This window comes from Citrus clementina, unplaced genomic scaffold (genome assembly GCF_000493195.1).
Source record: "Citrus clementina cultivar Clemenules unplaced genomic scaffold, Citrus_clementina_v1.0 scaffold_4, whole genome shotgun sequence".
Classification (NCBI taxonomy): Eukaryota; Viridiplantae; Streptophyta; class Magnoliopsida; order Sapindales; family Rutaceae; genus Citrus; species Citrus x clementina.
In genome coordinates this window covers 14,928,131-14,946,730 of record NW_006262274.1, presented here as the reverse complement: position 1 = coordinate 14,946,730, position 18,600 = coordinate 14,928,131, and the positions used below count along the sequence as shown (strand labels likewise).

The 18,600-nt window shown below is 38.9% G+C and overlaps 2 protein-coding genes across 2 annotated transcripts; both read left to right on the top strand.

Moving 5' to 3' along the window:
• Positions 1-838: 838 nt before the first annotated feature.
• On the top strand, positions 839-2,488 carry LOC18044275 (cytochrome P450 93A2). Its single transcript, XM_006436993.1, has 2 exons — positions 839-1,747; positions 1,862-2,488. Exons 1-2 carry the CDS (start codon positions 839-841, stop codon positions 2,486-2,488), a joined length of 1,536 nt encoding a protein of 511 aa, XP_006437056.1.
• An 8,463-nt stretch (positions 2,489-10,951) lies between these two features.
• On the top strand, positions 10,952-12,697 carry LOC18044274 (cytochrome P450 93A3). Its single transcript, XM_006436992.2, has 2 exons — positions 10,952-11,874; positions 11,956-12,697. Exons 1-2 carry the CDS (start codon positions 10,966-10,968, stop codon positions 12,586-12,588), a joined length of 1,542 nt encoding a protein of 513 aa, XP_006437055.1. The 5' UTR covers positions 10,952-10,965; the 3' UTR covers positions 12,589-12,697.
• Positions 12,698-18,600: the final 5,903 nt, after the last annotated feature.

The window sequence follows — 18,600 nt, the reverse complement described above, 5'->3', positions numbered from 1 at the left end:
CATATTATATGCTCGAGTTTGACACCGGTGGTTCAATTCCGCGTAAATGAATTTGTGAAAAAGCAATGACCAGTGCTTTCACCAAACGCCGAATACTTATTTTTACAACTCGACATAAGCACTAAAAAGACTAGGCAATAAACTTTAGAGCACGAAGCAGCATTGCAGAACCAGCATCTTGGTTTTATGGGGCCATAATGGAGAGCTATAAACTAGACTGGGCTATAACATAAAATTTATAAAATTGAAGAGACTAACAAAGTTACAGAGGTGGCTGTAATAGATAAACGGCTACAAACTTTGATGGGCTGTGATAAATTTGCGTAAATTATTTTTTTTTCCAAGAATTTAATTAAGTTATTATTTTTAACTTCAGGAATGCAATGCAAGTAGTTCTGCCCCCAGTATATATTGTTACATCAATTATTTATACCGATTATGACAATGCCATTGCCCCATTTCACGACAAAGACAACAATCAAGGTATCTATGATTTCTAAACTTCCTGCAATCAAGAGACAAATATTAGATGTTAAAAAACCAGAAAAGTTACAACAAGGCATAACGTTTGGAGGTGTAACCAAAGGTTAAAATAGTCAAATGCACTGAGTAACTGCTCAAAGAATTTCATTTGAATTTCATCAGCAAATTATTAATCCTCTGTACATTCCGTCAAGCGGCCGTCTCGTTACTTCAAACTTATCCGAACAGCCTCTCCATGACAGAACCCCGAGAATCAGATTTTCCAATACAAATGACAACCGGCGTCATTGCCAAATTGGTACCGAAAAATACTTATATAAACACCTTTCTTTGTTATCTTCACTACGAGCAAAACATGGCTGATTTTAGCGGCTGCATTATTCTTTCACTCATATGGCTAGTCTCATTGATCTTGGCCCGATCAATCCTCAGAAGAAGTAAGCGCACATCTTATTTTCCACCAAGCCCGATGGCATTGCCAATCATCGGACACCTCCACCTCCTTGCGCCGATACCTCACCAAGCTCTTCACAAACTCTCCATCCGCTATGGACCCTTGATTCATTTTCGCCTTGGCTCTGTCCCTTGTGTTGCTGTTTGCTCTGCAGACGTTGCGAAAGATTTCCTTAAGACCCACGAAACCTCTATACTTAACCGTCCCTTTTTGATTAACGTGGACTACATTACCTATGGCTCAGCCGATTTCTTGTTTGCCCCTTATGGACCTTACTGGAAGTTCATGAAGAAAATATGCATGACACAACTTCTCGGTGGCCAAACACTGAACCAGTTTCTTCCCATCAGGTCCGAAGAGATAAGGCGGTTCATACGATACGTGCTGAAAAAGGCGAAAGCAAGCGAGGAAGTTGATGTTGGAGGACAGCTTATACGGTTAACAAATGATGTCGTGACAAGAATGACTATGAACTACAGATGTTCGGATAATGAAGAGGAAGCTGATGAGATGAGGAAGGTGGTGTCAGCTGCAACTGAACTTACTGGGAAGTTTAATTTGGCAGATTATATTTGGTTCTGTAAGTTCTTAGATTTGCAAGGATTTGGGAAAAGACTCAAGGAGACTCTTGAAAAGTTTGATGAAATGATGGAGAGAATTATAAAGGAGCACCAAGAAGCAAGAAAGATAAATGAAGAAGCAGGCAACGATTATGCGCCTAAGGATTTACTTGACATTCTACTAGATATATCAGAAGATGAGAGCTCAGAAATAAAGTTGAGCAGAGAAAACATAAAGTCTTTCATAGCGGTAAAGAAAAGTTCATAATTTTTGTTAACTTATTCAGGAATTCTTTTTCCTCGTGTTGCAAGTTATCTTACGGGAACAAAATCTGACAATTTTTTTTTTTTCTGAATTTTGTAGGATATGTTCGCAGCGGGTAGCGATACACCTGCTATAACTATAGAATGGGCACTAGCACAGCTTATCAACCACCCAGATGTAATGAAAAAGGCGAGAGAAGAGATTGATTCTGTAGTAGGAAAGAGCAGACTAGTAGAAGAATCAGATATCGTAAACCTCCCCTATCTCCAAGCTATAGTCAAAGAAGTACTTCGGCTTCACCCAACCCCAATGGCTGTAAGAGAATCAACTGAAAGCTTCACCATCAATGGCTACGAGATTCCAGCAAAGACCAGAGTCTTCATCAATGTATGGGCTATATGCAGAGACCCAAAATACTGGGAAAACCCATTTGAATTCTGCCCGGAAAGGTTCATTGGTGAAGATGGAAAGAGCCAGTTAGATGTCAGGGGGCAACATTATCATTATATTCCATTTGGTAGTGGAAGAAGAGTCTGTCCTGGAACCACATTAGCATTACTGATGGTTCAGACAACTCTTGCTGCTATGATTCAGTGCTTTGATTGGAAAGTCAATGGAGGAGATGGCACTGTCGACATGGAAGAAGCAGTTGGGATAACTCTTCCTAGGGCTCATTCCTTAGTTTGTGTCCCAATCACTATGCTCGATCCATTTCCCTCACTCTAATATATATATATATATCACAAAGGAATTAAAAAGAAAAAACTGCATGGTACTTTTTGTATACTTGTAAGCAGCTGTAGTTAAAAGCATGGTTGTATTGTATCTTTGTAAATGAAGCTTGTTCCTGGAGTTATAAGATAAATTCTATTTTTCCTATTAAATTTTCAAGTACTGCCATTTTTAGTTAGCGATCTATCAGAACCCTTGCTCAAATCACGTTTAGTATGACAGTCGATATCTAGTCTATTAAGAGGTTCAGGTCTCAGACGAAGAATGATCAAATCTACCTCCAAATAAGAAAAGTATCTACTATTGAAATTTTGTTCACATGGGAGTTGAACCCTTTACCTGAATGAGAATTGATTCAACGCCAACTCACCAAGTTATTGGATGGACCAATTATTGTCCATTTTGAACTTCCTAACCTCCATGAAGCTTATTGTGCATTGAGTTTTTTTTTATAAATTTTTTTAATTAAAGAAGAAAAAGGTCTTTAAATACTTTTAATACCATTTGCATGATTCCAGCTAAAATCCAGCTTTTTGATAATGTGTATTGAGTTCAAACCAGTGTGGTTTATTATCAAAGATTGGAATGAATAAAACAACTGATATCAGGGAGGCTATACACTATAGCAGAGGAGAAAATGAAATAAAAAAGTTAAAAAAAAAAGACAGTGAAAGTAGCTTTGATAGGAAAAGGTAACTTACTAGTGAAGTAAGGTCAGTGATAAAACTGAACAACCAGCATTGTACAGCCTTTCAGAATCATTCCTCCAAAAGTGCATGAAGAACTTCCATCATATTTGCTTAATATGATCCTGGACCTTGCTTGCAGGGCTTGGCCTGTCAATTAGCAATGGACATTTCTATGTGAGTGATCAGATTTCTGGTTTGATTTTGCAGTAGACAACTTCTAGACCATGTGGTTATACTAAAATGAACTTCTTAGAATTAGCATACATACAAACAAGACAACCAAACTGTGAAGCTAGTTAGTTAATTCAGTTAAGAGGTTAAGTGACGAGCTGAGTCAGCATTGATGGGGCCAGGGTTAGTTAAGTTTGTTACTACTAACAGCTGGACAAAAACAGAGCTATAAAAGATGGCTCAAGGCTGATCAGTAGGAGTACTTGATTCACGGATTTGAGAAGCTTAGGGTGAGAGATAGAAAATACTCTGTGAGAGAGATTTAATCCTTGTCATCAGTTGTCTCTTTGTAATCGACTTGTTCAATAAAAGCTTCAAGCCCAAGAGGGTTCTTCAGCCGTGGATGTAGGTACCTTTGGTACTGAACCACGTAATCTTTAAGTGCTTCTTCTTCCTCTTATCTTCTCTGGTTTTAAGTTCTTTATTTTTCTTGGGTGTGTTGATTGTTTCTTTATAGTTTGATAATTTGTTCTTGGGAAGTTAGTTTGATTCTTTTGCTTGATTAAAGATCAAGATTTAACTTTTAGTCTCAACAAACTGGTATCAGAGCCCTTACAGCTCTCAACTCTGGTTTTGCAATGACTTCTACGAGATATGATCTGGAAAAGTTCAATGGAGAAAATGACTTATATCTATGGAGTCTCAAGATGCGTGCAATCTTGATACAACAGGGACTTGATGCTGCCCTTGATATTAAAGAAGATCAAATTAGTAAGAAAGAAAAAGCAGAGGGGTCCTCAGTTTCAGGTGGAGACATAAGGATCATCAACAGCAAAGCTCACAGCACTATCATCTTGCACCTTTCAGATGAAGTGCTGAGAGAGGTAGCAAAAGAAAGGTCTGCAGCAGGCCTCTGGACAAAGCTTGAAGAGATGTTCCTGAAGAAATTGCTGGCCAAGAGACTCTACATGAAAAGAAGACTGTACACGTTCTCAATGAAGGAGGGAACAACCATGAAAGACCAGCTTGATGAATTCAACAAGTTGATTCTGGACTTGGAGAATGTGAGCATAAATCTTGAAGATGAGGACAGAGCTCTTATACTGTTAAGCTCTCTTCCAGACTCGTACGAGCACTTTGTTGACACTCTATTGTATGGGAGACAAACCCTTACCTTAAAGGATGTGAAGAGTGCCCTCGAGTCAAAAGATTTGAAGAAAAGAGCTGAAGGAAAAGATCAATGGATGGGAGAAATCTTGATGGCTAAATCAAAAGCTGACAAAAAGAAGAAATATGAGAAGAAAGGAAACAACCAAAATGATAACACTGATAAGAAAAAGAAAAAGAGAAAGTGCTATTTCTGTCAGAAGGAAGGGCACTATATCAAAGACTGCTTTGAGAAGAAGAAACTTGAAAAGATCCAAAAGGAGACCTCTGGAAAGGCAGCTATAGCATCTGAGGATGAAGGAGATTCAGAAGGGGCTGATGTTCTCATTGCTGCCGAAAAGCAACCCACTGATGAATGGATCCTTGACTCAGGATGCTCCTTCCACATGAGCCCCAATAAGCAACTCTTCAAGACTTTTGAGAAAGTTGATACAGGTAAAGTCTTACTAGGAAATAACTTAGCCTGTAAAGTTGCTGGAATTGGGACAGTGTCCATTACTATGCATGATGGGGTAGCAAGAGACCTAAGAAATGTTAGATATGTACCAGATCTAAAAAGAAATCTGATATCCCTAGGAGAAGTGGACCAATCTGGTTGCAGCATAAAAGCTGAAAATGGTGAGCTGCAGGTCATTAACAATGGCATAGTTACAATGAAGGGGGTTAGAAGAAATGGGCTATATGTTCTGATAGGCTCATCTTACACACCAGGAATAATGGCCTCAGTTAGTAAAGATAAAACTAAACTGTGGCACATGAGATTAGGCCACATGAGTGAGAAGGGTCTAAGAGAGCTAAGTAAACAAGGAGTAATAAGTTCTGATCAGATCTTCTCACTTGAATTCTGTGAAAAGTGTGTCTTTGGTAAAGCAACCAGACAAAAGTTTGGCACTGGCAAGCAAGAAACCAAACATTCAATGGACTACATCCATTCAGACTTATGGGGGCCATCACAGGTTCCATCTCATGGTGGAGCTAGATACTTCATGACTTTGATTGATGACTACACCCGAAAAGTTTGGATTTATGTCTTAAAACAGAAAGGGGAAGCACTAATGAAGTTCAAAGAATGGATAACATTAATTGAGAATCAGACTGAGAGGAAAGTGAAAAGGCTGAGGATTGACAATGGCCTAGAATACTGCAGCAAGGAGTTTGATAGCTTCTGTAAAGAGAAGGGAATTGTAAGGCACAAAACAGTAAGGCACACACCCCAGCAAAATGGCCTTGCTGAGAGGATGAACAGGACCTTAGTGGAGAATGTTAGATGCATGTTGTTTAGTGCCAATCTATCAAAACACTTCTGGGCAGATGCTGTCACTACAGCAGCATATCTAATCAACAGGAGCCCCTCTACAGCATTGAACTTCAAAACTCCACAAGAGGCTTGGTCTGGTAAAACCCCTGATCTGAGTAACCTTAGAATATTTGGCTCACCAGCATATGCACACATCAAACAGGGAAAACTTGAGCCTAGGGCAATCAAAGGTATTTTTATTGGTTACCCTGAGGGAGTTAAGGGATATAGGATCTGGTGTTTTGATGGGAAACCCTCAAGAGTAATAGTGAGCAGGGATGTTATTTTTTATGAGGATATTATGCTGCAACAGAAGGTTGAAACTGAACTGTTAGCCCCTGAGCAAAGTGTTAGTCAAGAACCTAACTTAGAGGTAGAGCTTGCAAATGACAAGAGCAAGTCTCATGATAGCAGAATTAGCACCAGCACCTCAGAACAAGATACTTATCAGCTGGCAAGAGACAGAGAAAGGAGAGTTATCAGAATGCCTAAGAGATTTGGCATAGCTGATTTGATATCCTATGCACTCACAGTGGCTGAAGATGTTATTGGGGAAGAACTTAGTAGCTATAAACAAGCCATGAACAGCAGAGATAAGTCAAATTGGTTATCAGCAATGAAAGAAGAAATGGCATCACTGAAGAAAAATGATACCTGGATTCTGGTAGAGAGGCCAAATGAAAGGAAGTTGGTGGGCTGTAAATGGATTTTCAAGCTTAAAGAAGGGGCTGCTAGTGTTGAACCTCCAAGGTATAAAGCAAGGCTGGTTGCTAAGGGTTTTACACAGAGAGAATGAGTGGATTACAGTGAAGTGTTTTCCCCTGTTGTCAAGTACAGCTCAATCAGGGTGTTGCTTGCCATCACTGCTTATTTTGATCTGGAATTAGATCAGCTAGATGTCAAGACAACATTCCTTCATGGCAACCTTGAGGAAGAAATATACATGGAACAGCCAGAAGGCTTCATTCAGGAGGGATTAAAAGACAAGGTTTGCTTGCTTAAAAAAAGTCTCTATGGCTTAAAGCAATCTCCTCGACAATGGTATCTAAGGTTTGACCAGTTTATGGTGGCTCATGGCTATTCAAGAAGTCAATATGACAATTGTGTATATTGTAAGCTTCTACCTTCTGGAGATGGGATTTATTTACTCCTCTATGTTGATGACATGCTCATAGCATGTAAACACAGAGAAGAAATAGAGAAACTTAAGTCTGAGCTGAGGTCTGAATTTGAAATGAAAGACTTAGGCTCTGCAAGCAAGATCCTAGGAATGCAGGTTAAGAGAGATAGAGCTGCCAAAACTCTATTCCTCACACAGGCTGGTTATGTTAAAAAGGTATTGAACAAGTTTGAAATGGTGGATGTTAAAGAAGTTTCCACTCCCTTAGCCACTCATTTCAAATTATCAAAGCAGCAGGAGCCATCTGATAATGCTGATATTGAGTATATGAAGAAAGTTCCTTACTCTAGTGTAGTTGGAAGCATTATGTATGCTATGGTCTGCACTAGACCTGACATTGCTTATAGTGTAGGCTTAGTCAACAGATTTATGGGGAACCCAGGAAGACTCACTGGAATGCTGCAAAATGGACTCTCAGGTATCTGAAGGGGACATTTGAATCTGGTATTTTGTTTGGAGGGAATAATGGTGTCACAGGTAAAATCATTGGCTATGTGGACTCTGATTTTGCTGGTGACTTGGACAAAAGAAGGTCAACTACTGGTTTTGTTTTTACATTGTGTGGTGGAGCTGTGAGTTGGAAAGCCTCTCTGCAGCCTGTGGTTGCTTTATCCACAACTGAGGCTGAGTACATTGCATTAGCTGAGGCTGTAAAAGAAGCAAAGTGGCTTAGTGGAATAGTATCAGAACTGGGACTGAATCAAGATACGATTCCCATATGTTGTGACAGCTCAAGTGCAATTCAGCTGAGTAGGAATTCCAAATATCATGAAAGAACCAAGCATGTAGATATAAGGCTGCATTTCATAAGGGAAGAAATTGAAAGGGGTGCTGTAGATGTCGTTAAAATATCTACAGAGGACAATCCAGCAGATGCATTAACTAAACCACTGCCAACCATCAAGTTCAGGAACTCTCTGAGCTTGATTGGAGTTAGATGCTTGTAAGTCAAGCATGTCAACAAGCTGAAGCAAAGTTGGGGTGAGGCTGGAACAGAATGAACTAAGGTGGAGATTTGTGAAGCTAGTTAGTTAATTCAGTTAAGAGGTTAAGTGACGAGCTGAGTCAGCGTTGATGGGGCCAGGGTTAATTAAGTTTGTTACTACTAACAGCTGGACAAAAACAGAGCTATAAAAGATGGCTCAAGGCTGATCAGTAGGAGTACTTGATTCACGGATTTGAGAGGCTTAGGGTGAGAGATAGAAAATACTCTGTGAGAGAGATTTAATCCTTGTCATCAGTTGTCTCTTTGTAATCGACTTGTTCAATAAAAGCTTCAAGCCCAAGAGGGTTCTTCAGCCGTGGATGTAGGTACCTTTGGTACTGAACCACGTAATCTTTGAGTGCTTCTTCTTCCTCTTATCTTCTCTGGTTTTAAGTTCTTTATTTTTCTTGGGTGTGTTGATTGTTTCTTTATCGTTTGATAATTTGTTCTTGGGAAGTTAGTTTGATTCTTTTGCTTGATTAAAGATCAAGATTTAACTTTTAGTCTCAACACAAACAAAGTCAAGACTAGGAATAAACCTTAGAAAAGTGCAAGCACATTGATCATTCAATAAGACATCAGTAGTGGCATCTTTTGCAATGATTCACATTTCTGCCCCTGCTGGTTTTCTGAAGAAGAAAGACTGAACCGATAAAATCCCACAGATATTCTTGGAAAATCCATCCAATTACTGGGATGGAAAAAAAAAAAAAAAAAAACACACACACACACACACACACACAGAACATTGATGAGTTTGGTGAGATGGGTGGTACAGTTAAAGGGCATGGGCATTTAGACAACGGCCTCAATCCAAAATGCCATAGCATCAAATGTTCAGTACTTGATGCAAATGGAAGGGCCAAATCAGATTGACACAAACGTAATGAGCTCAATTCAATCATTTGATGCTAGAGAACTATTAAGACAAGCAATTGAAGACGAACACAAACTTATGCAATTGAAGAATGAATAGAATTCTTTACATAGAGCCGTTTCACTTCATTTTAAGGCGGAAACCGGCAAGGCAACTAATTACCCCCTTTTTTTTTCCTCACTCAACCGACTCACTCATACCGGTTCAAAATTTAAAAAACTGCTTGGAGCAGCACGTGTTAATTTTCATGAATAAATTGCTTGATCCAAGAAAAAGTAAAAAATTGCTAACTAAAGAGTTCTTATGAGTCAAAATTAACGAGTTGTTATCATTTAGTGACGCTTGATTGTCTTAATATACCAAAAGTTTTATGATAGTTAAAAATTGATTGCTGTCAAGTTCTTGTCAGTACTAGCTTAAATCGCAACAAAATTAAAACTTTTAGCACCTACGATATAAATTTTGGTGAAAATTTCATGATTCTTAGAAGTTAAAAATATTTGAAAATGCTCATTCTCTCTTTCGTTAACATTCTGATGTGATCATTGAAGCAGGCTCAGGGGAGAAATTAATCTTAATCGCCTGGTTTGCTAAGATGGGGAGTGAGTAATTAAGCAGCTCCATTTCAAGTTGGTGTTAAAGATAATTAGGATATACACAGCCAACTAACACTAATCAAACTCAATCAAGATTCAGCCAACGGCAATCCTTTAACACTTCCCTTTTGAGGGGCTGTTTCCAATATTCTTCAGCTAAGAAAAGTGCTCTGTCACTGTGTGACTGCTATTGCAGAATCAAAGGAATGGCTCGTAGTCTTGCTGTTGTTGGAAGTCCCGTTATTTGAATAAGAAAAGGCAATCTGCCGCTGCAATTGGTATGATAGGAACTTTGTACATGCAGCTCTTAATTAGAACCAAGCCACGGCTAGGCAACTCTTATTCAGAACCAAGCCGCGGCTGAGACAGCTACTGCTCATTCTTGGTATCATGAGAGTGTCAGGGACGTATATGATTAGAATGGACAAAATAATCCTAGTGGGGAAATATGGAAAACTCAAACCAGTAGGACAGTTAAGGCCAATGTAAAATGTGGATGCTGCACAGCTGCAGTTGATGTTAGCTTAGTGTTAAACCATGTGACGTTTCTGTGTACATTCCTTTCTCTGTGTTTTGCTGTTCTTGATCAAGTTCTTTGAGTATTGACAGTGATTTTTTGTGTTCAGTCAATTAAACCTTTATAAACTATATTGATTTTGATCAATTAGTCCTGGATTTCAAGGTTTCTTGGTTCGAAATCCTGACAAACTTAGAATTGCAGAGGTTAAAATTTAAAAATGCAGCCTACTGAAGACCTAGAAGCCTATTGAAGTATCATTATAATAAGGTTGGCTCTTCACTATTGCTGTATTACTATAAATATACCATACCAAAAGCAGTGAAAGAATGAACTTTGATGGCAAAAACTAAGCTACCCAATAAGTAAAGTCAGGGATATAGATCAAAATAAGAGGTTTGCGAAGAGTACAGCATTTTTTCATCAATGGACTTTTATTGTGCCTGCTTAAGATCCTGGACCCTGATTGGCCTGTCATTGATATTTAGCAACAAGATGACTGTTCAGGGTTCTGCTTTCACCCTGGCAGCCGGCAGCTTACAGCAAATACCAAATACTTGTGGTTAAAATTCACTAAAATAAAAGCTTAAACATTTGCATACAAACAAGTGAAGAAAAGAAATAAACTTTAAAAAATAAGCAACAGCAGATATTACACACTACCACTGACTCAGTCATGGCTTTGCCAACCATCTGATTTCAAGGCAGAAAGACAATGACCAAAATCCATTGGTAAGAATTCAGACTTTCTGCAATTAAATATAAACATTATAATTTGTCCGAACCAGAAAGTTAAGGCGTTGATAATTAATTTGAAATATTAAAATGTTGCTTTCACATGAATACAATAACGTTTGAAACAATAGCTGAACCGTAAGGCAAAGCCGGCGAAGACTTTTTGTCACGCTATATCTCCGTTAAGTACCAACTTATATAAACAGCATTGTTAAGACCAACAGCAAAATCTCAGTCATTCTCACTAAGAGCAAAACATGGTTGATTTCAGAGGCTACATTGTACTTTTCTTCGTATGGCTAGTCTCCACAATCTTGGTCCGATCAATCTTCCGGAGAAGTAAGACCACATCTAGTCTTCCACCAAGCCCAATGGCATTACCAATCATCGGACACCTCCACCTCCTTGCCCCAATACCTCACCAGGCACTTCACAAACTTTCCATCCGCTATGGACCCTTAATTCATTTGTTCATTGGCTCAGTCCCATGTATTGTTGCTTGCTCCCCTGAAACAGCAAAAGAGATCCTCAAAACCCATGAAACTTCTTTCTGCGACCGCCCCATTTCAGCTGCGGTTGACTACCTTACATATGGCTCAGCTGATTTCTCATTTGCTCCTTATGGACCTTACTGGAAGTTCATGAAGAAATTATGCATGACTCAACTTCTTGGTGGCCAAACGCTGAACCAATTTATCCCCATCAGGTCTGAAGAAATATGGCGGTTTATGCAGCTCATGCTGAAGAAAGCGAAAGCAAGTGAGGCAGTTGATGTTGGAAAAGAGCTTATTCGGCTAACAAATAACGTAGTGTCAAGAATGACTATGGGCCAAATATGTTCCATCAATGACAAAGAAGCTGATGAGGTCAGGAAGTTGGTGCAAGAAACAGCTGAACTCGCCGGAAAATTTAATTTGCAAGATTATATTTGGTTCTGTAAGAACATAGATTTACAGGGATTTGGGAAAAGACTCAAGGAAGTTCGTCGCAAGTTTGATAATATGATGGAGAGAATTTTAAAGGAGCACCAAGAAGCAAGAAAGATAAATAAAGAAACAGGCAAGGATTATGCACCCATGGATTTACTTGATATGCTACTAGATATATCAGAAGATGAGAGCTCAGAAATCAAGTTGACTAGAGAAAACATCAAGGCCTTCATCCTGGTAAGGAATATTTGCCAGCTATTAATAAAAATACTTGAAAATCACTTCGATAAACCATCATTCTTCGCTTGTGATATGCAGGATATTTTCGCTGCTGGTACTGATACATCAGCTATCACTGTAGAATGGGCGCTAGCAGAGCTAATCAATCACCCTGACATGATGAAAAAAACAAGAGAAGAGATTGATTCTGTTGTAGGAAAGAGCAGACTAGTAGAAGAATCAGATATCATAAACCTTCCCTATCTCCAGGCTCTAGTAAAAGAAACACTTCGGCTTCACCCAACTGGCCCAATGTCCGTAAGAGAATCAACTGAAAACTGCACCATCAATGGCTATGAGATCCCGGCAAGGACGAGAGTGTTCATTAACGTGTGGGCAATAAACAGGGACCCGAACCACTGGGAAACCCCACTTGAATTCTGCCCCGAAAGGTTCATTGCAGAAGATGGGAAGAGCCAGTTGGATGTCAGGGGACAACATTATCATTATATTCCGTTCGGCAGCGGAAGAAGAGCCTGCCCTGGAACCACATTAGCACTACACATGGTTCATTCAACCCTTGCTGCTATGATTCAGTGCTTTGATTGGGAGGTTATTGGAGGAAATGGCACTAGAGTCGACATGGAAGAAGGAACTGGCCTAACTCTTCCGAGGGCCCATCCTCTGATTTGTGTCCCTATTACTAGGATTAATCCGTTTCCATTATCCTGATTCATCGTAAGAAAACACAAAAACAAGGAGAAAACAGTGACTTAGTTTTGATTCTAGTGGCCACATATTTTTCCGAATGTAAAACTTCTTGTTCTTGTAACACTTAATGATTTTCTTTTAAGATGTAGATCCTGTTTATAGTGAAGTCAGATTTTCTTCTCTTCAGTAGGTCAAAATGCGTGGAATTATTGACAAATTGTTGCTTATGAAGATCACTGAACTTTGATATTAACATTTGTGCAAGAGTAAAAGCTCAACTCTTAATATTCTGTGCAGAGTGCACACCATGACTTAGAAAGTGTTTGATAAACTCGATGATTATGTCTTCAATGTTTAGTGACAAACCTTAGAAAGCAAAGATCACTGAACTTTGATATTAACATTTGTACAAGAGTAAAAGCTCAACTCTTAATATTCTGTGCAGAGTGCACACCATTACTTAGAAAGTGTTTGATAAACTCGATGATTATGTCTTCAAGGTTTAGTGACAAACCCTAGAAAGCAAAGTCTTTGATTGCTGAACTATATCTACTCGGTACGAACATCATTGATTTAACTTTTAATAAAATGAGAAAGTGAGGAAACTTATACTTGCCTTCAAAATACAATTCCTGATGCCTGAAAAATTCGGGGCATCAATTCCGGTCAAAGTAGCATTTCTATTTTCAAAAAAGAAAAAAAATGGTTGATACTTTGTTGATTCTTGTTTCATCTGCCTTTGAACTCTATTTTCACATGAACTGATGAACACGAACGGAGCTAACCAAACTCATTAATATTATTTAAGATTATAAACCTAATTAAATAACTCAACAATCATGATTACCACCTAATCCCAACCTTCTTTTTACAGGCAATGCTTTGAATAATTGAATTTCTTATCAACTAATTAATTAATTGTTGGTGGGTAAGTTCAAAACACTCGGGTCCCTCGCTTTCCGCTGCAATCGTGGGATGGAATCATGGCCCGTCATGGGACTCACAGAAAAATAATACCTTTTAATAATTAATTATGAACATAAAATAAATCAACAAGAACCGGATGCGGATAAGTCCTCTAATGGGACGTGCGATCAGGACCACGTGTCATAGACCCACAAACCGTTTCAATTTCATAATTTTATCATCCGCCCATAGTTTTATACATTACTCCTATTTTTTGTTTTGTTTGTTTAAACTCTAAACTCAAGGCAACTCATTTCTATCTGCGTCTATAATTAACAGTATGGATCTGCCTCGAATATCTCTCAATTAGTTGCTTTCAAATCTTTCAAGTCCGAGCAATTTTTCCTTATCTTCACAATTTGTATTTTCTTTCTATTTCAGATTCATCATTCAGTGTCCGAACTCAATTGCTATCCAGTTTTGATACATTGTATTTGATTATCTTTTTCATTCTTTATCATAATCTTTCACAAATTAGATCTGTTTTTGTATTTTAGAGGTAAAAATCTCATTTGGGTGTCGCTCAAATCTACCGATTTACACAAAAACAAACGTAACTTTAATCAATTCTTATTGTCCAAAATTGCGGGGTTGTTTCCAAGATGGTGACAGACTGATACATATTAAAAGTTTCATGATAGTTAAAAATTGATTACCATCAGGTTCTTTCATTCCTCGCTTAAATTGAAAGAAGATTGAAACTTTTAGCACTTAAAACATATATTTTGGATGAGAGTTTTAGCACTTCAAATATATATTTTGGATGAAAGTTTCATGACTCTTGAAGTTAAAGCTTTTTAACATGCTTAGTCTCTCTTTTGTTAACATTGTGACATGATCATTGAAGCAGGCTCAGGAGAGAAATTAATCTTAATCGCTTGGTTTGCTAAGATGGGAAGTGATTAGTTAAGCAGCTCCTCTTCAAGTTGGTGTTAAAGCAAACAGATCCATCGGAAATACCCAGCTAACTGACACTAATCAAACTCAACCAAGCCATCCCCCAACGGCAATCCTTCAACACTTCCCTTTGACAGACTGTTTCAAATATTCTTCAGCTAAGAAAAGTGCTCTGTCAATATGTGACTGCTGCAGTTGATGTAAGCTTAGTGTTGAATCATGTGACATTTCTGTGTACGTTCTTTTCTCTGTGTTTAGCTGTTCTCGATCAAGTTCTTTGAGTATTGATTGCGATTTCTTGTGTTCAATCAATTTTTTAATCTTTATAGAATACTTTGATCTCGATCAACTAGGCCTGGGTTTCAAGGTTTCTTGGCTTGAAATCCTAAGAAACTTAGAATTGCAGAGGTTAAAATTTAAAAATGTAGACTATTGAAGACCTATAAGCCTATTAAAGTATCGTTGCAATAAAGTTGTCTCTTGGCTGTTGCTGTATTACTATAAATATACCATAGCAAAAGCAGTGAAAGAATGAAGCTTTGATGGCAAAAACTAAGCTACCCAATAAGTAAAGTCAGGGATATAAATCAGAATAAAAGGTTTGCAGAGCGTACAACATTATTTCATCAATGGACTTTTATTGTGCCTGCTGAAGATCCTGTACCCTCATTGGCCAGTCATTGATATTTAGTAACAAGATGACTGTTCAGGGTTCTGCTTTCACCCTGGCAGCCGGCAGCTCACTGCAAATACCAAATACATGTGGTTAAAATTCACTAAAATGAAAGATTAAACATTTGCATACAAACAAGTGATTAAAAAATTAGGAGCAGCAAATACTACACACTATCACTGACTCAGTCATGGCTTTGCCAACCATCTCATTAAAGACAATGACCAAAATCCATGAGTAAGAATTCAGACTTCCTGCAATTAAATATTAACATTATATCTCATTAACAACTCATGCACGTATATATACAGATTACATTCCTATAATTAAGGGGTTAATATTCCTACGTATTCCTACGTATCCCTATAGTCTAGCAGTTGTCATTGTTTGTTTACAACTAATATTCCAATACCCCCCTCAAGTTGGAGCATGCAAGTCTTGAATGCCCAACTTGCGAAGGAAGAACTCAAACCGTTGTCTACCCAATGCCTTCGTAAATATATCAGCCAGTTGTGCATGGGTCGAGACATAAGCTGGTTGAATGTTACCAAAGCGAACCTCATCACGAACAAAATGACAGTCTATCTCAATATGTTTGGTCCGCTCATGAAACACTGGATTTGCTGCAATGTGTAAGGCTGCCTGATTGTCACAGTATAGCTTCATTGGATTTGGATGCTCCAGGCCAAGAGTCAATAGTATCTCTTTTAACCATTTTAATTCGCAAGTGGTTGCTGCCATAGATCGATATTCTGCCTCAGCCGACGACCGAGAGACAGTGTGTTGCTTCTTCGTCTTCCAAGAGACTGGTGAATTGCCGAGTAGAATGAACCATCCAGTTAAAGAACGACGAGTTAATGGACAACTTGCCCAATCTGAGTCACACCAAGCTGATAGTTGCAGGTCACAGTCTGATCTTAGCATTATTCCTTGACCAGGATTCCCTTTCAAGTAACGCACAACGCGTAGAGCAGCCGCCCAATGTTCTTCTCGTGGCTGTTGCATGAATTGTGCCAACACATGCACACTGTAAGATAACTCGGGACGTGTAACAGAGAGATAAATAAGTCGGCCCACCAAACGTCTGTAACTCTCAGGTTTAGATAAGAAAACGCCATCGGCCAAAGCCAAATTATGGTTGTGCTCTAGCGGAAAAGATGCAGGTTTAGCTCCGAGTAAACCAACCTCAGAAATAATATCCAGCGCATATTTACGTTGGCACAAGAAAATTCCTGTAGGACTTCGAGCTACTTCGATTCCGAGGAAATATTTCAACATTCCTAAATCCCTCATATGAAAACATTTGCTCAAATATTCCTTGAAAACTTTAATGGCTGCATGATCATTACCTGTCACAACAATGTCATCAACATATACAAGGACATTGATTTGTACCTTGCCTTGGCTCAAAGTAAAAAGAGAGGAGTCCGAGTATGATTGTTCGAAACCATAACTCTTCAGAGCAGTAACCAATTTCGCAAACCAACATCGGGGAGCTTGTTGTAATCCATACAAAGACTTCTTCAAATGACATACCATCCCTGGGTTCTCTGAATGAAAACCAGGAGGCATACGCATGTACACCTCTTCTTCCAAATCGCCGTGTAAGAACGCATTATGCACGTCCATTTGATGAAGTCCCAGTGCTTAGCTGCTGCTACTGCCAGAAGAGCTCGAACTGTAACCATTTTTGCCACTGGAGCAAACGTCTCATTGTAGTCAATCCCTGCAACTTGCTTGTTCCCGAGAATTACCAATCGAGTCTTATAGCGCTTAATGGTTCCATCAGCATTATATTTAATCTTGTATACCCATTTACAATTTATAGCTCGTTTTCCTGGTGGTAAGGATTCTACAGTCCATGTCTCATTATCTTCCAGTGCTTGTATCTCTTTCTTCATTGCATCTCTCCATTTTTCATCTTCGACCGCTTCAGTAAAAGAACTGGGCTCAGTACCTGCAGTGACAGCTGCCAAGAAAGCACGATGTCGCAATGAAAACTTATCATAGTTCACATAATGTGTTATCGGATAAGGACTACCTGAGGAATGCGTATGGCCAAGTGAGCGTGCAAAGGGGCTCGAGGAGGAGCTCAACCGTTGTACTGTGTGTAAGACATAATCTCGCAATCTGGTGGATGGTTGTCGTTGCCTGCAACCACGCCCTAGCACAATTTCAGATTGCTCATCGTCCATAATCTCATTGGCACCCCCCTTGCTACAAATATTCCTTGATCCTGTTCATCATATATAGGTGTTTCAGTAGATTGCCCATAATCTATATCCCTTATACCTTCTTGATCCTCTTGGTTTGGCATCCTAGAGTGGTGCTCCATGTCCAAGTTTTCACTCACAGCAGCTCCCCGCATAATTTCCTCTTCGGCAACCAAGCTATCTAACTTATTATTTTTCGTTTTGCCTTGCTCACTAGTGCCTTTGTTCACAGAAGGAAACACATGTTCTTTGAATACAACATCCCTTGAGACAAAGAGCTCACCCGAGTTCAGATCATACAAGCTCCAGCCTTTCTTTCCATAAGGATACCCAATAAAAATGCATTTCCTACTTCGACTGGCAAATTTATCTCCTCCATGCATTTGATTATGAGCATAAGCCAAACATCCAAACACTCAGATATTTTTATACGAAGGGGTTTCACCAAACAATATTTCATAAGGTGTTTTCCCTTGTAACAAGTCGGATGGAGTTCGATTGATTAAGTATGCAGCTGTCAATATACACTCTCCCCAAAATTCAATGGGCAAATTTGCTTGGAAACGCAGTGCCCGTGCTACATTGAGTATATGACGATGTTTCCGTTCTACTCTCCCATTTTGTTGAGGGGTCCCAACGCATGAGGTTTGATGTATTACACCTTTCTCCACAAAATAACCATCCAAGCAGGTGAACTCAGTTCCATTATCACTACGCACTATTTTCACATGTCTATTAAATTGTCTATGAACCATAGCAAAGAAATTCTGAATCGTTCGTGCCACCTCGCTTTTATTATTTAATAAATAAATCCACACTGCTCTAGAGTAATCATCAACAATAGTCAAAAAATAATATGCACCGCAAAAAGTTGGAGTTCTATAAGGACCCCATAAATCACAATGAATCTTCTCAAAAATATTAGATGCCTTATTATCACTTGATACAAACTCTTCTCGACAATGTTTTGCTCGGACACAGACTTCACATTCATCAGTGCACTTATTATTATTTCTATTAACGATGGGTAACAACCTAATGACCTTGTTGGAAGGATGGCCCAACCTTTGATGCCAAAGATCTACTGAGTCGTTTTCTGCTACTTTCATAACTTTGACTGATGTTAAGCTCCGAAAGTAGTAGAGCCCCTCGCGTTGCTCACCCGCACCAATTAGCATCCTCGAATTGTGGTCCTGTATAATACAAAATTTATTAGTGAACTGGACTATACAATTCGACTCCTTAATCAACCGTGCTACTGAAATTAAGTTACACTTCAAATTA

Excerpts from the sequence above, each read along its gene's own strand:
- LOC18044274 (XM_006436992.2), top strand. The coding sequence starts at position 10,966 with ATGGTTGATTTCAGAGGCTACATTGTACTTTTCTTCGTATGGCTAGTC. Across the intron at positions 11,875-11,955 it reads ACATCAAGGCCTTCATCCTG|GATATTTTCGCTGCTGGTAC; the intron begins GTAAGGAATATT and ends TGTGATATGCAG.
- LOC18044275 (XM_006436993.1), top strand. The coding sequence starts at position 839 with ATGGCTGATTTTAGCGGCTGCATTATTCTTTCACTCATATGGCTAGTC. Across the intron at positions 1,748-1,861 it reads ACATAAAGTCTTTCATAGCG|GATATGTTCGCAGCGGGTAG; the intron begins GTAAAGAAAAGT and ends TGAATTTTGTAG.